The 20,876-nt window shown below is 36.3% G+C and overlaps 1 protein-coding gene across 1 annotated transcript in view; it reads right to left on the bottom strand.

Annotated features, from left to right (window-relative positions):
- Positions 1–20,876, bottom strand: part of LanB1 (laminin subunit beta-1) — a 754,433-nt gene that overhangs the window by 350,194 nt on the left and 383,363 nt on the right. The window contains exon 18 of the mRNA XM_090400882.1: positions 10,142–10,373. Coding sequence (XP_090257008.1) covers positions 10,142–10,373 — 232 coding nt within the window. The remainder of the gene's footprint in view (positions 1–10,141; positions 10,374–20,876) is intronic.

The raw sequence follows: 20,876 nt of genomic DNA, 5'->3' as shown, positions 1-20,876 counted from the left end.
TTCTTTAGCTCAATCTCTCAAAACTCGTGGTGAAATACCATCCAGTCCAACAGCTTTACTGGTATCCAGAGTACTCAGTATTTGGAACACACTCTCCTCTTGCACCTCTAAACCCTGAACCTGCCCTATCCCTCTAGTATTAAAACCTCCTCCAGGATGAAGTACTCCAATAAAGTGCTCAATGAACAACTCCACTATGTCCTCTGCATCAGTCACTCTATTCCCATTTTTATCCCGCAATGTCATTCTTCCACAATCGTTTCTCCGCCTACTGGCCACATAGCTAAAAAATTCCATAGGATTTTCTTTGGATCTTAGTGCCAATCTCTTCTCATATTCCAGTTTTGCCTTCCTCACCATTCTGGTCAATCTCCTGGCCTGCGTCTTATATTCTTCATGTGTCTGTCCTCCACCAATCTCCTTATATCTCTTCCATAATCTCCTTTTCAACTGCAGTTTCTGTTTGATATCGTTTGTCATCCACTTTAAACCAAATTGTGTCTGCTTCTTCACCTGTGGAATACAGCTTACTATTGCTGCTAATAAATATTCTTTCACAATTTCCCAAGCACTAATGATATCCTGGCCTTCCAATTCTGCCCTCCATGGAACTGCTCCTAGTTGACACCTAAGACTATTATAATCACCTTCCTTATAATTCCACATACGTTCCATTTTCTTTGATACACCTGCATGTCTGTTCATCTTCCAAATCAAAACCACATGGTCACTCTCTCCAACTGGTGGGAGAGATGTCATCTCACTTATTATCAGCTCTTCTGATGTTATGACCAAATCCAAAACTCTTGAACCTGTTGTTCCCTCTATTACATGCTGCCGGAGACATTTGTTCCTCAAGAATTCCAGAAATTCTATCCTCTTCTTACTACTTGCATTTTCCTCTTCCCAGTTTATACTGCTGTAGTTAAAATCTCCCATAACAATCATTCTTCTTGCACTTGCCAAGCTCAACTGCATAAACATCTCCTGGTCCCCACCCTCTGTGCTCCCTGGTTTATAGCAACACCCCACTAAATATCCTGTCTTGGCCACTTCTACCTCACACCATATGCTTTCAAAACCATTTGTGTCACTGCCTTCCAAAGCCGCCACTCTTAGAGGACATAAGTCATCACTTATCATAAGCAGTACTCCACCACCATGTTTTCCTTTCTTATCCTGCCAAAAAATGCTGTACCCTGCTCCTTCAATTCCAGTTATTATATCATCCTCTGTCAACCATGTCTCAGAAATCCCAATAATCTTTGACCAGGTTGATGTTTTCAGTGCCACCAATTCATCTCCTTTATTTCGGATACTCCTGGGATTAGTATAGAGCATAAAAATGCACTGCTTCTATACCTATCATTGTCCCCCCCCCCCTCTCGACCTCCCTGGGGTCAATGTTACCTGATGTCGTCCCCCTTTCCCCTGCTGTCATCCACCCTGGGAATTCTAGTTTCCCTGCATTGACACACTAACTCGTTCAGAAAATAGAAATCTTTCCAGATGCCTTCATCCTTCCTCATTCACATGCAAGCAGTCTCTAGCATACAGTTCCCTTCTGTCCTCAAACATCCTCCAAGCATCCACGTATTCCAATCCTCTCTTCTCACACATTCTGGCTATCATGCGATTCAGTATTGCTGCTCTTCTGCTCAGCTCGTCACTATCATACCTGGAAAACACACACACAAAATCTTCCCTCTCTGCGTTTTCTTTTGCACAACTTCAAGCAAGAATTTCAGATCTCTCGCCACCCGATTTATACTGCCTCTCAAGTCATTCGTTCCTACCATCACAATCATTTCATTCATCCTCTCACCCCCTCTTAATTGCCATAGCCACATTTTCTATCATCCCTCCAGGCAAACACACCTCTTTCATCCTATCTTGCACACCAGAGATCATCAAGTCTCCATACATCACACCTCTAACCACTCTGTTCCTTGATTGCTTACCTGCATCCCTCGCTCTCTCACCTCTAACCCTTTCTCTCTGTGTTCCCCCTACTTACCTGCTGTCCTCACATCACTCTGTCCCTGGTTACAGTACTCCCTCGTATTCTTCTCATTTACTCTCTCTGACTGTTTTCATTCTCCCCTCTATCATTCCCACAACTCTCTCTCACTTCCTCTCTTCTACTGTTTCCATTCTCTCCTCTTCTATCATTCCCTCTCCTCTATTGCTCCTATTCTCTCCTCTTCTAGCATTCCCATACTCTCTCTCATTCCCTCTCTCTCTCTCTCCTATTGTTTCTATTCTCTCTTCTAGTATTCCCATACCTCTCTCTCCTACTGTTTCCATTGTCTCCTCTTCTATCATTCCCAAAACTCTCTCTCTCTCCCCTACTCTGATTCGCCTTGCATTTATCTCTTCCATTCTCCTAATCTCATCTTTCATACTTCTCATCTTATTCACAAGACATTCTACCTCCTCTTTCAGCTCATCTGTCACTCTCTGCAAGTCAGTCACTCTTAATCGAAATTCATTCTCCAAAGAAAACCATCTCCGAAACTTTCACAGTCCCTCACGCCTTCCACACTATCAACTATTATTTTCTCATTCATATTTCTTTCTTCATTCTCTCCTATGACACTACTTGTCTTCCGATATTCATTTCCCATTCCTGAAGCAACTAGGTCAGTTATTGATATATCTAATTCATTTATTTCCCTAAATGCATCTAGTGCAGGGTTTCTCAAACTGTGTTCCACAGAGGTGAATAGGTGTTCTGCGAGAAGTTCTGAAATTTGTCATTTTAGTTTTCTAAGCATTTTTCATGAATAAATATTTTATAGTAAAAATATTCTGAGGAGAATAATATTCGTGAATATGTCAAAAAGCTCAGACCCAGAACACCTAATAACATCTGTGTATCGTTAATTTTCACACATCGAAACCTTTCAACATTTGGGAGAGGGAATGCTTCTGTTTATGACAGGTCATAAAAATTGCCTGCAAGCCCATTACAACAATTGGTGTCATATCTTCTGTTCTCAAAACTGAAGGAAATGACATCTTTGTAGCAAATGTCAGTGACCAAGCTGCATATTTTTAAACATGGAAGTATTCATGAATTATCGTTAATTTTCACACACTGAAATCTTTCAACAATCGGGAATGATAATACCGCCGTTTATGACCAATCATAAAAATTGCTCGCAAGCCGATTACAACAATGGGTGGCGTGTTCTCAAAATTGAACGAAATAACATCTGCATTGCAAATATCAGTGACCAATCAGCAAGGAAGTATAAAGCAAATTTTTCACTGAAATTAAAGATCAAGGTAGTCTGTATCTGGTTCGCAAATATGTTACTACTGAATACTTTCTTCGCAAGTTCATATTGCAGTGTGTAAGTGCTTGTTCTGAAACCGGAGTGCCGTGATTTTTTTTAAAGTAATAGGAATACAGAGTTCAAATCTGATATGAATAAGAGACAAGGCACTTTGTTTAATTTTGGTATTAAGAAATCTCTTATTGAGGGTGTTTGTGAAGGAACAGATAGTGAGTCATCTACCTCAAGCCTACAAAGATCTCCAGGATGTATAAAAGGAGGGGAAAACTACCAGCACACGGGAGAAAAAGTCTGCATTCACTCGTAAGTACTTACAATAATATTATAAATATATTTCGTGATCAGAATGGAAATGTCAATGAAAATCAGCACAAATTAATTTAATGTTTGCCTGAACAAACTACGACATGCTACAATATTTCATTAGTCCAGTGATTGATAACTAATTTAAATGTAATTTATATTTGTCAACATGCCACACCATATACAGGGTGTTCGGGATAAATTTGACAGTTTCGTAAGGAAAAAGAAAATCTTCTTTGTATCTATTAAATTTAATGAATTGACAAAAAAAACATTACAGGCAGAGTTAATTACAATACTATCAACAAGATTTACTCAAAATAACCACCATTAGCATCGATCACAGCTTCAATTCTGCTTCGGAACCTCGAACAAGCTGATGCTACAGTCTCCCTGGGAAGGGCCGCAAAAACTGTTTTAATTTTATCCATTAACTGGGCTTTTGTATTACTGGAAGTGCGATTGGTGTCTTTTTCAACTGCGCCCCATACAAAATAATCCATGGGGTTAAGGTCTGGGGAGTTTGGAGGCCAAACATTTGGACTGGTGAAGTCGTAGAAATTTTCAGACAACCATTTTTGACTTTTCCCACAGGTGTGGCAAGGGGCCGAATCCTGCTGCCATACATACGGCCTACCATTGGCTACCCTTGTTATCCAGGGCTTGACTACAGTTAGCAACTCCACGAACAAAGCCCGAATTCCAATGCCAGGGTTCTTCAACACCTGTTCCTGCAGATTTGCGAGGAATTCTGCTGTACGAACGCAATCAGATCGTCTGCTAGGGATCTTTCTTCTTGCTACATCCTCGTAGTCACCATTGCAAGTCTCTAGTTCATTCCTGATTGTTTTTACTGTATTCAGGGAGCATTGGGCAGCAGTCGTAATATCCTTATTTTGATGGCGGGCACGAATCATCATGATACAAGTTATTCTCTTCCATGATTCAGGTGGGTTCCAGCTATCCATCCTTTCTGACATCTTGTATATGAATGAAGAAGGGTCCAAACTTTTAAATGAAGAGAAGTGTGTGTTAATACATGTAACTTACGGAAAAATATAATTAATTATAAATATGTCAAATTTATCCCGAACACCCTGTACATAAGTGTACTAATACGCTTTATGATTATGCCATAATTAATTACAATTAATTAATCATTCTTATTACAATTAATTAATCATTCTTATTACAATTGCTTTTACATTATTTGATACAGTTTAGGACTTTTCTTACAAGTATTGTTACAATTCATATTTACTTTTGTGTATTGCAGTCTTTTTTTACTATTTTGCATTATTCATTTACTTTTATATTATTCGACATTTCTTATTTATAATCTTATTGTTTTTCATACTAAAGTTACCTTTACAACACAATTCTATTTTTTATTATAGCTCTGACAAATATTGGAATTTAAATATTATTGAAAAAATACCCATGGAATCTTGTTTAAAGACAGGAACTTTAACACAAGGAGGAGCAAGTACTTCTGCTGACACATCTACTCGTATGATTGGAGAAGATATGGAATTGCAAACAGTGGTCTCTTCGAAAGTTAATATTAAAGAACAAGAGTCATCTAAGAACAGACCAAAACGAAAGTACCATGAAAGTTATTTAAATTATGGATTTACGTGTATTGGCAATACACATGCTCCTGATGTTTTATGTAATAAAATACTAGTAAACAGTTCTTTGGCTCCAGCTAAATTTCGTAGGCACTTCGAAATGAAACACACTGATTACAAAGGAAAAAGATATACTTTTTTTTAAGAGATGACGTGACTCGCTAGAAAAATCTAAACTTAAAATGGCTACAATTGCTACAACTGAAAATGCAACAGAGGCGTCTTTTCGCATGAGTTACCGCATTGCACTTCATGGTGAAGCTCATACAATTGGTGAGATGCTCATTAAGCCTTGTGTGAAAGACATTGTAACACACATGTTAAACGAACAGGTTGCTAAAAAAATAGATGCAGTACAATTATCAAATGATACTGTTTCACGCCACATCAAAGATCTTTCTGCTGACATAGAAAAAGAGCTAATTCATCGACTTAGACTGCAGCGAATATTCATTGCAAATGGATGAATCTACAGATGTCGCAGGACTCGCTGTATTACTAGTGTTTGTTCGTTATGTATTCGATAAAAGTATTGAAGAAGATTTACTCATGTGCGAATATCTATAAGAAAAAACTACCGGAAAAGATATATTGAACTGTATTAATAATTATATTACAAAACAGGAAATTGGTTGGGAGAAGTGTATTGATATTTGTACAGATGGTGCTCAAGTAGAAAAGATGAAGGGAGTTGTAACACGTATCCTGCAAGTAGCTACAAGAGCCACCAAAAGTCACTGTGTTTTGCATAGACAAGCACTAGTAACAAAAAGAATTCTTACATATTTAAAAACTATTTTGGATGAAGCCGTAAAAATGATCAACTATGTAAAATCCAGATTATTTAAAATTTTGTGCGATGAAATGGGTAGTGCACATAACGCACTTTTATTACATACTGAAGTGAGATGGCTATCCAGAGGAAAAGCATTATTGAGGTTTTTGAACTTCGTAGTGAGTTAATGGTCTTCTTGATGTCACATAATTTAGGACAAAATTTTATTGAATTATTAAGAAATTCTTCATGGTTGATGAGTCTTGCATATCTGGCAAATATTTTTACAAAAGTGCAATGAAATTAACTTATCATTACAAGGAAAGAATATTACAATTTTTAATACAAGAGATAAAATTGCATCTTTTGATAGGAAGTTGCAATTCTGGATTTCTACAGTTGAACAGAATAATTTTGATTGTTTTCCCACCTTGCATGAATTTTTGACTGAAATAAATTCAAAAGTAAATGAAGAAATATCTAACGTAATTTTAGAACACTTGCATGACTTGCAATCAACCCTTTTGCAATATTTTCCAAAATCCAGTGAGGACATTCCTGGGTTCTGAATCCATTTACAGTGACAGCTAAGCCAGCAGGCTTCAGCACAAGTGACTATGAAAATCTAATTGACTTAATTAGTGACTCTGATTTAAAACAAAAATACAAGGAACTACAAATAAATGATTTCTGGACAAGCGTGTCAAAACTAGCTATTCTTGTTTTACTTCCTTTTACAACGACATATTTATGCAAGGCAGGATTTTCATAGTATGCTGCAACCAAATCAAAGTCCAGGAACAGATTCGACGCTACACCAAATATGAGAATTCAACTTTCTAATACTGTGCCTGATATCAAAAGAATTTGTAATTCAAAGACTCAAAAACATCGGAGTCATTAAGGACTTAATTTACAATATACGTTTTACTATTTTTATGTGTTTTGTTTTTACTAACTAACATTTGACAATAAATGATTGTTTTTTCTTAACGCTTAGATTTACTCATTTATTTTATTTATATTTACCTAACCTACAAAACTAGCACACAGGAGAAAAAGTCTGCATTCACTCATAAGTACTTATAATAATATTATAAATTTTTGGTGATCAGAATGGGATATGTCAATGAAAATCAGCACAAATTAATTTAATGATGATTTAATTAATGTTTAATTATTAATTAATTATCGATAATTAATTAACAATAAAATAAGCTAAGTTACCAATTAATTATTAATTAATACATTACAAAATAACTAAGGTGTTCCGTGAACATTTCAGGATTTGTGAAGTGTTCCGTCGTAGAAAAAGTTTGAGAAACCCTGATCTAGTGCAAGTATCCAGAATTCTCTAACTAAATTGAATAACCACTCTAACAAATTTGGCATGAAAATCAGCAATAAAAAGACCAAAGCTATGAAAATAGGCAGGACCACAGAAAACTTCAGATGCATTCTGAATAGAGATCCTACAGAATAAGTAAAATATTTCAGCTATATAGGCACAGTTTTTAGTGAAGGTGGCAAGTTAAATGTAGAAACAGACAACAGAATAAGCAAAGCTGATATGGTGGGTAGACAGCTGAATAGATTTATGTGGAATAAACAAGAAATTAGCCAAAACATGAAACTAGCAGTATACAAGACAGTGTTCAAACTAATTTTAATTCATGGATCTGAGAGTTGGGTCAGAAATAAAGCACTTGATCAAAGACAATCCCACATGACATGATTTCCTAGCTGTATATAACAATGATTTCTTGAGATTCTAACACTGGGACTTAAGTTTTTTCTTGTTTTCTAATTCTTTTAAATGTCTCCATTCTGAGAAAAATTAGGGGAGTGAACCGAAGGCAAAAATGGCAGAATTGTATTAAAAATGAACTATTAGAAATGAACTTGACATTATCAGCATTCAAGAATGTGTCAGCAGAGCAAATCTAAGGTAGTATGGCCACTTAGAATAGCTCAGGAAAGATTAGCAAAACATGTTTGATGTCAAGATGGCAGGAAAAAGAGAGACCCCAGAGGAAGACCAAGATCTAGGTGGATTGATTCAATCAGAAATGCCTTAGAAGGATGGAATGATAGATACAACAATATTGCAGTGCTCACACATAATAGACTGATTTGGAGGGAAACTGTTGATAGGAGATTAATAATAATGTAAATTTAATCTACATTATTATTAATCTCCTGAAACCTGAAAACCCCTTAAGGTATATATCAGGAAATTGATGATGATGAAGAAAATTCAGCTCTTCAACCTTTTTCATATATTTTCTAAGAGCAAATGCTTCTCTAATTGGCCAGAAACTTTTTCTATGATCTCCACCATGTCCCCACTGCCACACCAAACAATCCCTCATGACATGATTTCCTAGCTATACATAATAATGATTTCTTGAGATTCTAACATTGGAAGTTTTTCTTGTTTTCTAAATCTTTTAATTTTATCCAGCAATAGTTGTGCATTTTAAGCTGCTGTTTACATTTTCAAACTGATCAAACAAGCCTTCTTAGAATTTTGACAATTTTGTCCTGATCTTCATTTTTATCCAGCTCAGAAACAGTGATCATTTCCAATTACAAATCCTCTCTAAACTCATATTCTGGAATCAGTCTGAAGATATTATTATTAACACTAATGTGATTAAGAAGACTTCTGTATTTTCTCCAATGATGATAATAACATCTTTGTGGTGAAACATGGTATTAGCAATGACTTCATCCAAAGCAGAAATCCAGAAATTATTATTATTATAAAAGGATCAGTGCTTGTTCCACTATTATTCAATCTGTGCATTAATGATATTGGGAAGGATTTGACAAGTGACATACAGTTATTTGCTGATGATGCAAAGATAGGCAGGGTAATCATGAATGCTGCTGATATGCAGTCCTTGTATATTTTGATTTGTTTCATTAGTTAGTTTCATTTGATTTATTTTGATTAGTTAGATTTGAATAAGCTGGAATTGTGGGCATGGGAAAATGAGTGTCAGTTCAATGTCAGTAAATGCAAAGTCATTCACTTACGCATTATTACCAATTTCGTATTATGTCGTATTATATTGGTGGGATTAAGCTAGAAGAAACTGATGAGGCTAGGGATCTTGGAATGTTAATAGATAGGAAGTTGAAGTTCAGGGGCCATGTGGCAAAGATTGCAAATACAACTCAAAAGATAACTGCAATGCTCAAATGAACATTCACATGTAAAGATAAGGATGTTATTTTGCCTCTTTACAAGGCCTTGATAAGACCTCGCTTGGACTACTGGGCACAGGTCTGGTCTTCTGGTTTCTGATGCAATTCTGATATATTGGAGAGAGTACAAAGGCGAGTGTTAAAAATGATATCAGGATTGTGGAATACTGATTATGGATTATGAAGACAGGTTGAGAATTTGTAAATTGCAGACACTAGCAAACAGGAGAAAGAGGACTGATATGATTGAGACTTACAAACTGCTGAAAGGGTCATACAGGATTTCAATTGATGGGATTTTTCAATTTATGGAGGGTGGGGAAAGGACGAGAGAGCATCCTTGGAGGCTGAGAATGAAGGCTGCCAAGAAGGGTGTAAAGGCTAGTTTTTTCTCTCAGAGGGTGGTGTGCGATTGGAATGGATTGCCATTAGATGTTGTGAGTGCAAGCAGTGTGAATGAATTCAAGAATAAGTATGGTAGCTGGTGTGTGTGTGTGTGTGTGTGTGTGTGTGTGTGTAATATGTGGCCTCCCTCGATGATTCTCTGACTCCCTGGAGGTCTCTCTTAATAATAACAATAAATTATTATTCACCCTATTTGCTATAAATTTGCTATAAATTATTATAGCAAATTTCTTAGAATGAAAACCGGAGTTTCTGGGAGGAAAAAAAACCCTTCTACCTCTGTGTGAGACCAGTTAACTTACCTTCAGCTGAAGCCTTTATAAAAGTAAAGGTTCTTTACATTCTACATGGGATTTGAAATGGGTCTTTAAAACTAAAGGCCATCGTTATTACCAACTAAACTACACAGGCTCATATTCTTCAAACTGAACAGTGATAGTTAATAATATAATACAGAAATACTTTCAACAAAAAAAAATTAATGTATTTAAGATATGGAAAAAGTTCATCACCTGTCACATTTTGGACCAGCAGTAAAATCTCTACACTCAATACAATAGCCAGTATGAGAATCGCATGTATCTGCATGTCCGCTGCAGTCACAACGCTGACAACTGGGATAATTCCAGTAACCAGGTTGGCATTCATCACACTGTCGACCATACGTATTAGGACGGCATTTACATTGACCACTCTGAGCATCACAGAAATTATCAAGGGAACCAACACTATTACAGTCACAAGCTGAAAATGGGGAAGAGAAAAAAATACAGTACTGTATATCAACGCTAATAGTGATTTCTATCACGGAACCAGATACATAACTGACGTTAATCTATGTTAAAATACAAAATTTGCAAATATCTTACAATACAAATTCTCAACAAATGTGAAGGTTATACAACAATTAGGCCTGATTAAAAGTATCTGAGATTTAATGTAATATTTTCAGTACAAATTAAATCTGTAATGTATTTTTCTAGTTATGAAACAAGTAGTTTTTTTTTTCATGGAACCAATTGGATAACAAAAATTAATATAGAAATGCAGCAATTTTTCTATACACATAAATATATATTTATGTATATCAGCCCCACCAAGAGGTCTCGAGGAGTATAACATGACAGCAGCATGTGTCAGCATGTAATTAAGAGAAGAAAGGAATCTAGTAATGTTCTTCTTAAAGAGCTTGATCATATATTCATTAGAGAAAAATGGTGTGGGGACTTTTCTAAAGGACTGATACATGCAATGAAAGAAGAAAAGAATAATAAATTTGAGGTACAATGAGTTTGGAGCTGAATGGTACATAGACGCTTACCAGCAGCAGCAGCTTGCGTTCATATATGATTAGAGGGAAGTAGAGAAATAGTGCTGCTGATCCATGGAAAAGGATCTACAGAAAAAATGCATCTATATCAGGCATTCTGAGCAAGGTTTCTGGTGCACCATCCCAAATAAAAGAAGAGTACTGTTCTTACCTATTGCTCTTATCTCAATTCTGTATAAAGTAATGGAGAAAACTGCATGTAATTAGGATCATAGTATGGATCCACAGGAGATGTCCAGGCCTACAGCACACCTCTGGACTCCTCCCATATGGAAAGGTTTGGAGAAACCTGTACTGTTGCACTTGACATCTCCAAGGCTTTAGATAGGGTCTGGCAATGAGGGCATCCTAACAAACTACCATCATATGGACCGCCTTCGTCCTTATGTAATTAGATTGCAGGTTTTCTCTCAGATGGTTCATTACATGTAATGGCAGATGGTGTTCTCTCTTGAGATTTTTTGTTAATGCCAGTGTTCCTCAGGGCTCTGTCATTTTACCCACCCTCTTCCTGATTTATATAAATGACCTGCTCTCATCAATTATAAACCCTATTCTTTATTTTGCCAATGACAGCACGCTCCACTCATCCTATTCACATGACAAGCCTTGCAGTGCTCAAACAGCTCAAGTTTCATGATCATTTATAATAAGTGCCTTCACACTGATCTCCACTGTATTCTTGATTGGAGTGAAAGAAACAGTCAACTTCAATGCTTCCAAAACACAGTTTTGCTTGTTTTCTTGAAAAAAATACCTCAGATTTTCCCCACTTATTTTTGATAATGCTCAGTTCAACAGTCAAGACCAAATCTCTCTTCTCAGACAGATTCTTATCCCAAATCTTTCTTGGCATAATCATATCATTTTTATAGATCATCAGCTTCCAAAAAACTTGGCATCCTTTTCTGCTCAAGATGGTACTATCTCTTCTGACCAATTACTTACTCTGTATAAATCCCAAATCCAGCCAACGTTGGAATACTTGCGCTAATGTTTCAGGTGGTGCATCTAAAGATCTCCCTAAAAATGATTAATGCTGTTCAGAAAAGGACAGTTTGGTTGGTTGATTAATGACACATCTCTTACAGACTCTCTTCAGCCACTTTCCCAAAGAAGATCAGCAGAATTATCATCTATCATGCCTCCCATTTCTGCCATATTTACAGGAACTTGAGCAATAGCTGCTCAGCATCACTTTACAGTCAAACTGCATATTCAATGAACTTGCTACTTCAAGTCATCTTGCATTCCATCGATTTCAATTCTGTGGAACAGTTCTCCTCCCCCCTCCCCCAAAAAAAGCATTTCCAAAGGAATATAACCTCAAGCAGTTTAAAAAGAATATCAACAGATTGCTCTGCTCCTGACTCCTGCCCACCCATGTCATTTATTTGCTATGGGTCTTTCTGCCCTCATGTATGGGCATAATATATATATAAACTACATATTAAAAGACTGAAGAAAATTGATAAACTCACAGATTGCAAGGGGGGGGGGGGAATAGGGACTTGAAGTATATAGAGCATATTGCATGAAGGGCAACAAAAACCACTAGATCAGTTGAATGTACAAATGAATTGAAAGCAGAGATAAGAAAGTTCTCTTTATAAGAAACAAATCAGTAGGATATATTGCTCTTGATGTAGCTGAGGGCTGCTGCTAGATGGACATCAAAGAGCAATATATGTTGTTGTTGTTATTATTATTATTATTGTTTTGTGTCAGCTTCAAGGACTCATCATGGGAGGGCAATAATTGCCCTCCCATGATGAGTTGGCATTGATTGCCTGGTTTCAGATTCTGGCTATTTTGGGGTACCCCCCCCCCCCTCATGAGCGAGAGCATGCTGGTGGGCTTTGTTTGCTACTGCACAGATATAGAGCTGAGGCTCTATATCTGTGCAGTAGGCTCTATATCTGTGCCAAGATTCAGCAAAATGTTTTGGGCAGAGTCAAGAGTCATTATGATTTTTAAGTTTTTTTTTTTAGCTATATGAAAGAGCAGACTTTTTTATGTCAATCATGATTTTTTGGAATCTTGAGGATATTGAACCAATGAAATCAACAAAGGTTGAAACTAATCTGCATAATAATCATCATCGTCATCACCATCAGTGGCTATAACAGGCACTTAAGCACCCACGACCTTCCAAAAATCTTTGGATTTTGTAACCATAATTTGAGAATAATTTGGTTAGCCCTATGCCTATAAGTATTCTTTGTCTGTAAATTGTATAACACATACATAACACTACTGCCTGGTTTGCCTGGTTGTGGGATAAAACATCTGAATTTCAGGGAGGAAAAAAAATTGCCACACCACTATGAGACTGGCTAAATCACCTCCAAATGAAAAGCTCTGATAAAGGTTCTTTGCATCTTAGATAGGATTCAAACCCAGGTCTTTCCAACCAAAGAGCTTTGTCTAAACTGACTGAGCTATGGAGGTTTTCATATAGTAGGAACTTCCCATAATATTTCTGCATTATGGGATACTAAGGGGAACTTTGTTTTCTTACACTTGGATAAAGGATTATACAATATAATTTCTTGTCAGATATATCTCAGGGCTTTTGTATTATATCTTTAATACCTGCTAAGATTGAAAATTGAAGTTTAGCAAGTATTATTCCAATTCATAGGATGATTCTCTGAATAAAATGCAGAATTACAGACCAGTCAGTCTTATTAGTATTACAGACAAGGTAAGGAAAAAATTAATTAGGAAATGTAAAGGCGAGATCAATTGTGACGAACCTGACTAAACCTTAGATTACTTTCTTTTTTTAATCACCTGGATCTCAGAATAATCCTCTTCTAAACATTACCTCCTGTCATTTATCTGTCAACCAGTTTCCTATGAACACCATTAGGATCATCCATACCTTTGGTGCATTTTAGTACATTTAAGCAGATTCATACATAAAATATATCAAAGGGTTGTTTCTTCTTCTCTCCCGTAGTCCTAAATGGACCGTTGGGTCACTCCTGGCTGGTAGGCGATATTCTTTGTTAGCCTCATCATCTCAGTCTCTTGTTCTTGATGTCAGTTGAGAAAGGGAGGAATTTGTCAATTTTTTGATGTTATCAGTCCATTTTAATCGAGGTCAGCCCCTAACCCTTGATCCTGGAACGACTCCTTCTAGTGCTTGTTTTGGAATGCCATTAGCACTCTCCACATGTCCGAACCATTTCATCTGTCTTCTTCTGATGACTGTCAGAATATTTTCCCTTTTTCTCCTGTCTATTGAATCAATCAGTTTTCGGACATTTTCATTGGTTTAGTATAGGGAATTCTCAAAAGTCTTCTGTAAGTTTTCATTTCAAAAGACAGGAGTCTCATATCATCTTCCCTCAATAAAGTCCAGGCTTCTCAACCATACAAGAGGATAGAATTCACCAAGATGTCAATTAGTCTAATCTTAGTCTGGTTGTGATTGCTAGTCTGCTATCACCCCACAATGGTTTTAACTTCTGTAGGGCTATGATTGCCTTAGCAATTCGGTATTTAATGTCGGTTTTTGAGCGACCATCTTGACTCAATGTGTTTCCTAAATAAGTGAACTTATTTACATTCTCAATTTGTTTATTGCCAATCTGTATCTTTAAGAATTCAATGTCTGATTTATTTTGAGGTTATGATTGCTTTTGTTTTTTGTAGGTTTATGTATAATCCATATTTTTTTAATGTTCTGAAAACACGGCTGGTTATCTTTTGTAATTCTTCTTCACTTTCTGCCAGAAGATCGATATCGTCTGCAAAACATAAGTTATTTATTCTTAGTCCACCAACTACTATTCCAGTGTCATATTCATGAAGAGCTTCATCTATGACATATTCCGGAAAACAATTAAAAAGAAGAGGGGATAAGATGCATCCCTGTCTTACCCCTCTGTTCTGCCCAGAACGGTTCACTGCTGTAATTTTTAATTTCAATTCTCATATCAGATGAGGAATAAAGATATTTAATAATCCTAATGATTTTGCTGTCAATACCATAATGTTCTAAAATTTTCCATAATGCCTCAAAAGCGTTTTGAAGGTCTAAAAAGTTGTGACAGATTATTTTGTTATGTTCTATGTATTTTTCACCTAGTATGCGTATTGTAAAAGTATGGTCGATTGTACTTCTGAACTTCCGGAAACCCGCTTGTTCATCTGATTCAGCTTTCTATTTTCTTTTCAATTCTTTTACAATAGTATTTTTAACAGGATTTTGCTTGGAGACTAATAAGGCTTATTGTTCTGTATTTGCTACATTTATTGCTGTTTCCCTTTTTAGGAATAGCTACAAGGACAGAAGTCTGCCCATCAGAAGGCCAAGTCTCTGTGTTCCATACGTCCTGGAATAAATTTAGCAAGGCGTCTATGATGATGTCACCTCCTTCGCGTATCAGTTCCATTGCAACACTAATTCCTGGTGATTTTCCTATTTTTGAGGAGCCAACTGCTGCAATGACTTCTTTTAATATCGGGTAATCTGCTTCCTCCGAACCTCCTGGCAAAATTCCATCCAAAATATCGTCAGTCCGTTGAGGGTCCTTTTGAAAAAGCTTGGTTGCATAACATTTCCATCTATCAACTATTTTCTGGTTATCTGTGATAGGAGTTCCATCTTCATCTTCTATGCTCCAATTAATTGCAGTAAAAGATTTGGTTAACTTATTGATAATTTGAAAAATACTTTTAGGATTATTTTTATTTAAGTCCTCTTCTATATTTTTACATTTATCTAGTATCCATAAGTTTCTAGCATGTTTGATTTCTATTTTAATAATCTTAGTAATATTTTTATACTGTTCTCTATTATCACCGCTATTAATATGAGATTTCAAATATCTTCTTTCATTGCATAGGTCCAAAATATTTTTGGTTATCCATGGCTCATTGACTTTCCTTTTGTATCCAAGAATTTCTTTAGCTGTCTCAGTTATCTTTTATGAGAAGTATTTGGTTTTAGATTCGATATTATTATATTTCTTGAAGCTTGTGTCAAAAATTTGTTTTAATTTATATTTATATAGTGTATTTATTTGGGGATCTTTTAATTTTTCTATATTACATCTTTTACGAGTTGATTTTGTAGGTAATACTTCCCTCATTTTCATATTCATAGTTGTGATGACCATATTGGCTCCAGGAAATGATCTGGTTCTTGTGAGGTTGATGGAGTTTTTAAATTTTGTGCTTACAAGGATAAAGTCGATTTGGTTATGTGATTTATCATCAGGGGAAGCCCATGTCCATCTTCTGGAAGGTTTATGGGGAAATAGAGTGTTAGTAATGGTGAACTCATTTTGCCTCACAAAATGAGTTCATTTTGTGAGGCAAAATTTATCAATTCAAAACCTCTTTCGTTTGTCTCCCCATAGCCATATGGTCTGACAAATGAGAGAAAATCCTTGCCGATGTCTGTTCCAATTTTGGCATTCCAAATGCCCTGTACAATCAAAAGGTCTTTTCTATTCACTCCGGTGATTGTTGCATTAAGTTGACCATAAAACTCCTCTACTTCAGAGTCCTCTTGGCCTGTGGTTGGGGCATAGACTGTATATTGGTGATATTGAATGGTTTTCCTTTAAAAGAGGTATACCATGAGTAGACATATCGATACAAAATGAATAACGGAAAAAACTCACGTAGAAAGATTATTTAATAGTGTAATTTTCGCCTGTGTATCACAGGCATCTTCAGTACATTAAGCTCAAAATTAAACACTAACTGACAATTACACCAGCTACTTAGGTGGCGCTTTTTGGAATTGTCAGTTAGTGTTTAATTTTGAGCTTAATGTACCGAAGATGCCTGTGATACACAGGCAAAAATTATACTATTAAATAATCTTTCTACGTGAGTTTTTTCCGTTATTTATTTTGTATTGAATGGTTTTCCTCTTAGGCGGACTAGAGCAATTCTGCTATTGACAGGATTGAATTCCATGACAGAATTTTGTGACGATTTGTGTATCAAAAACTCGACACCTTTTCTGCTGCAGTCACATTCAGAGTAAAGAAGCAAATGTCCTTCATCTGTTGTTAGCTCTACTGTTTTGGGCCATCAAATTTCACAAAGTCCCATAACAGTCCATTCATATCTTTTTAGTTCGTGCTGTAGTAATTTGAGTTGACTGATTGTAGCAGAGTCCCAATATTCCAAGTTCCGGTCATTAAATGGTTGCGGAGTCTGAATCTGGATCCAGTTTTTTCATTATTTTTGTCAGTGATAGTGGTGGTGGTGGTGGTAGTAGTGAAAGTCACTAACTTCTCATTGCCACCCCTGTAACTGCTACCAAATGGCAACACGGACCTTGTTGAACTGGGCGACGTCCAAGCCGGCATGGTGTGCTTTGCTAAATCCTTCGCCACGAATGTCTAATGGGCAGTAAATTAGACTAAGACTAATTAAGGTTTGTTTAAACCCAAATAAATCGACACATTAATAACAAAAATAACAAAAATATTTTATTGCATTAAGAAACTAACAGTACATCACAGTGTATGTAAACAACAAGAAGATTCAAAGAGCAGGAACAAGGTAAATATAACAATTAGTTTACCAAACTATTTTTGGCAAACCAGCTATTGTATTTTCCTTGTATTCCTGTTCTTTTAATTCACTTGTTGTTTACACACACTGTGATGTACTGTTAGTTTCAAAACAAAATATTTGTGCTTTTCATTGAAGTTTATTGAAGTAATATTACTTTGATTATTACATTATTTTCGTTGTTTGATTGTAATGCTATGGATACTTTAAATTTTAGACTCGTTAAATCACCAAACTGATTATCTAGGTGACAGAACAGGAAGCCGCATTTAGATGCGAGTCTAAGAGTCAGGTGTGTAAGGAGTCAATTATTCTAGGGCTCAGTGCTGGGGATTCTCATTCTTTAACGTATTCATAAATGATGCAGGTTCCTGTTGAAAAGATCAATTCTTTAATCTTAGAAGATTAAAGTGAAAAATTGGTAAAGTGAAAAGGAAAGTGGGTTCAAATTTAATGTGAACAAATGCAAGTATATTTAATTTGATAAGAAGTTAGTATTAGATGGATATAAGATGAACGGACAGGATTAAGAAAGCATTAAGAAATATACTCAATGGACAAAACATCAGAGATAGGGGTGATGGGAAGTTGACACTGGCATCCCCCCCCCACACAAAGTGAAATGTACCCAAACTGAATGCAGATGGAAAATGGATAGACAACAGAACTTCCCAACAGTATATCACGATCAATGAACATGGATATATGTAGCGATCTTAGCAACTTTAATTGTGAACATATTATTGCCTCATGAAGAACCCTAGGATTCTTGAGGGCAACCGTATCAAAAGTCTACCACGAGTATACCATTAACGGATGTACCAGCACCCACCAAGCAAGCGGTGGCCAACCACATGCCACTGACGACTGTGATCGATGTAGACTGTCCAAGCTCATATAGACCAACTGCAGGGCAATGATGGCATCATATTCAGTTTCAATGTTGGAGGTCAAAGCAGCATCAGCGAGCGAACAGTACAAGAGCCAACACCCTACCACTGTTGACAACTCGTCATTGAGCACTGCACCTCGCCTGTTGTCAGGACCATCAAAACTGGACCTCTGCAGAGTGGATCAATCACATTTTCTGATGAATCCCATTATCTGTTGTACTAAGCTGATGGGAGGGTGTGACATCGACAGCATAAGGCCATGGCCCCATCGTGCCAAGTTGGCTCTGTGATGGTTTGAGGAGCCTTCTCATGCGACACATTAATTCCCTTAGTGTGTCTAGAGAGGTCCTTAAATGCTGCAAACTACCAGAATGTCTGGCTGATCACCTATACACTTTCACTGTATTTGTGTATCCTACAGCCAATGGTCTGTTTCAGCTGGACAATGCACCACCTCACAGGGCTGCAACAACCCAGGCATGGCTCGAGGAACACTCATCTGAGTTTGGAGCCATCCATTGGCTCCCAAGGTTTCCCTGGATTTAAATCTGATCAAATCTCTCTCTCGGATGCCATAGAGCAAGACATCAGATCCATGTATGTAGGACCAATCTAAGGTGCAGTTTTGGACAAGACATGGCTAGAATTGCCTCCGGCATCTGGTGGAGTCAATGCCACCGAGAGTACAAGCTGTTATTCATACTAGAGGAGGACCAACACGCTATTAGGTAGGTATCTCTAATGTTTTGTCCATTGATTGTACAAGGATGTGATATGTTGCTTGATAGGGAATTTTAAGTTTAGAATCACTTTGATAAGAGAACTAGTAAAATTCAGGAAATTGTAAATTTAATCGAAGGACACTTCAATTACCAAAGAAAGAAGTTACCATATCATTAAACATGTCACTTCAGAGAAGGATTGATAAGTGCATGGAAGAATTGCTTGAATTGGTTGAACCATTAATCTTTTTTATTGTTAGGGTTGAAGCCATGTGGGATATCCTTTGCAATTTAAGAAATAATGAGATGGTTGATACAGATGGATTACAGGTTAATTAAATATGTATATATAATTTGTATCATTGTCCCATTCAATTTTGTTCGAATATCTGCTCTTCAACCTACAAGTTTGAATTCCGCAATAGGCATGGATATTTATAAATGTTTTTAGGTGGGAGATGAATTTCTCCACCCAATGCAAGACTACTTCCCCACTTACTGTAAGCCTGAAGTGGTTCAAAAAAGTTCAATGTTTGGCAAATTATGCGAAAAATAAAATAATAAAAGTGAATAAAAGAAAAAAAATACAAAAAACTTTTAAAAAGTCATAAAAATATAAATATATAAGTCCACCCACTTGTAGTAATGTACTATAGGTTTATGATCTTTTATTGGTGGGGGAAACATAAAAAAATGATTATCTAATTTAGCAGCATTGAACATGTTATTTCTGTTCTAAGTTTCTGTATAAATATGTAAATATTTAATAATAATAATAAAGATGAGAAAATGAAGGAGAAAGAAAAGAAAAGATAAGACAATCCAATCTATATGTGAGGTGGTGAATCTCACACTAAGTAAATTTTGGCCACAGTTGTCATGAGTTACCACTATTCACCCTTCCCAACATATTTGGTGGGTCAGTCTTAGTGCTGAGTTGGTTTTCTTCTTTGGGTGCTCTAGTTTTCTTTTGAAAGCATAATGTTGGAGGGGATATGATAGAAATATATGAACTATTAAAAGGATTTTACAGGACTAACATGGAAGACTTTTTTCAATACGTGGCAGGAAGGAAAAGAAAACAATGAGCCCCCTCCAAAAAAAAAAAAAAAAAAAAAAAAAAAGTTGTGTAAGAGTGTGGTTAGCAAGAGTATGACTAGCTTTTGTGCTTAGAGGGTGGTGAATGAGTTCAAGGAGATACATAAGTATTGTGTGAATAATGTTTAGTATGCATCATGCAATGAGACTTTGACACCATGTAGATGCCCAAGTAACTAGATATGAGGAGAAAAAAAAACAGGTGTTGTGCAGAAGAGCTCATAATCAGGACCAACCCCTAGTTATACAGGTATGATGACCACATCATCATGAGCCATTATCAATCCATTATTGGATGATAGCCTCTCCAAGATGATTCCCAGATTGTCCATCAATGGCTTTTCTTCTTCATTGCTCCTGTAACTTTGATGATCTGATGTCAATCTGCTGTCGCTGGTTATTTCACTTCCTATGGTATCCAATCCATAATTGGTCTTGTCATCAAGTAATATGTCCAGCCCACTGCCACTTCCACAGAGACTTTGGTTTGGATTTATCTAAGTACTTTTTTTCTGATTCAGATTTGTGATATCAAGCATATATCTTTCCGTATTAAATTATTATTCTTAGTTTGAGTTTCCTTTACACTTGATGTCCATATTTCTCAACCATATGCTAATATAAAGAGAATGCACTGGTTAAAAACAATTATTAC

This window comes from Typopeltis vanoorti, chromosome 11 (genome assembly GCF_054136105.1).
Source record: "Typopeltis vanoorti isolate ZY-2024b chromosome 11, IOZ_Tvanoo_1.0, whole genome shotgun sequence".
NCBI lineage: Eukaryota > Metazoa > Arthropoda > Arachnida > Uropygi > Thelyphonidae > Typopeltis > Typopeltis vanoorti.
This window is presented reverse-complemented; position numbering and strand designations above follow the sequence as displayed.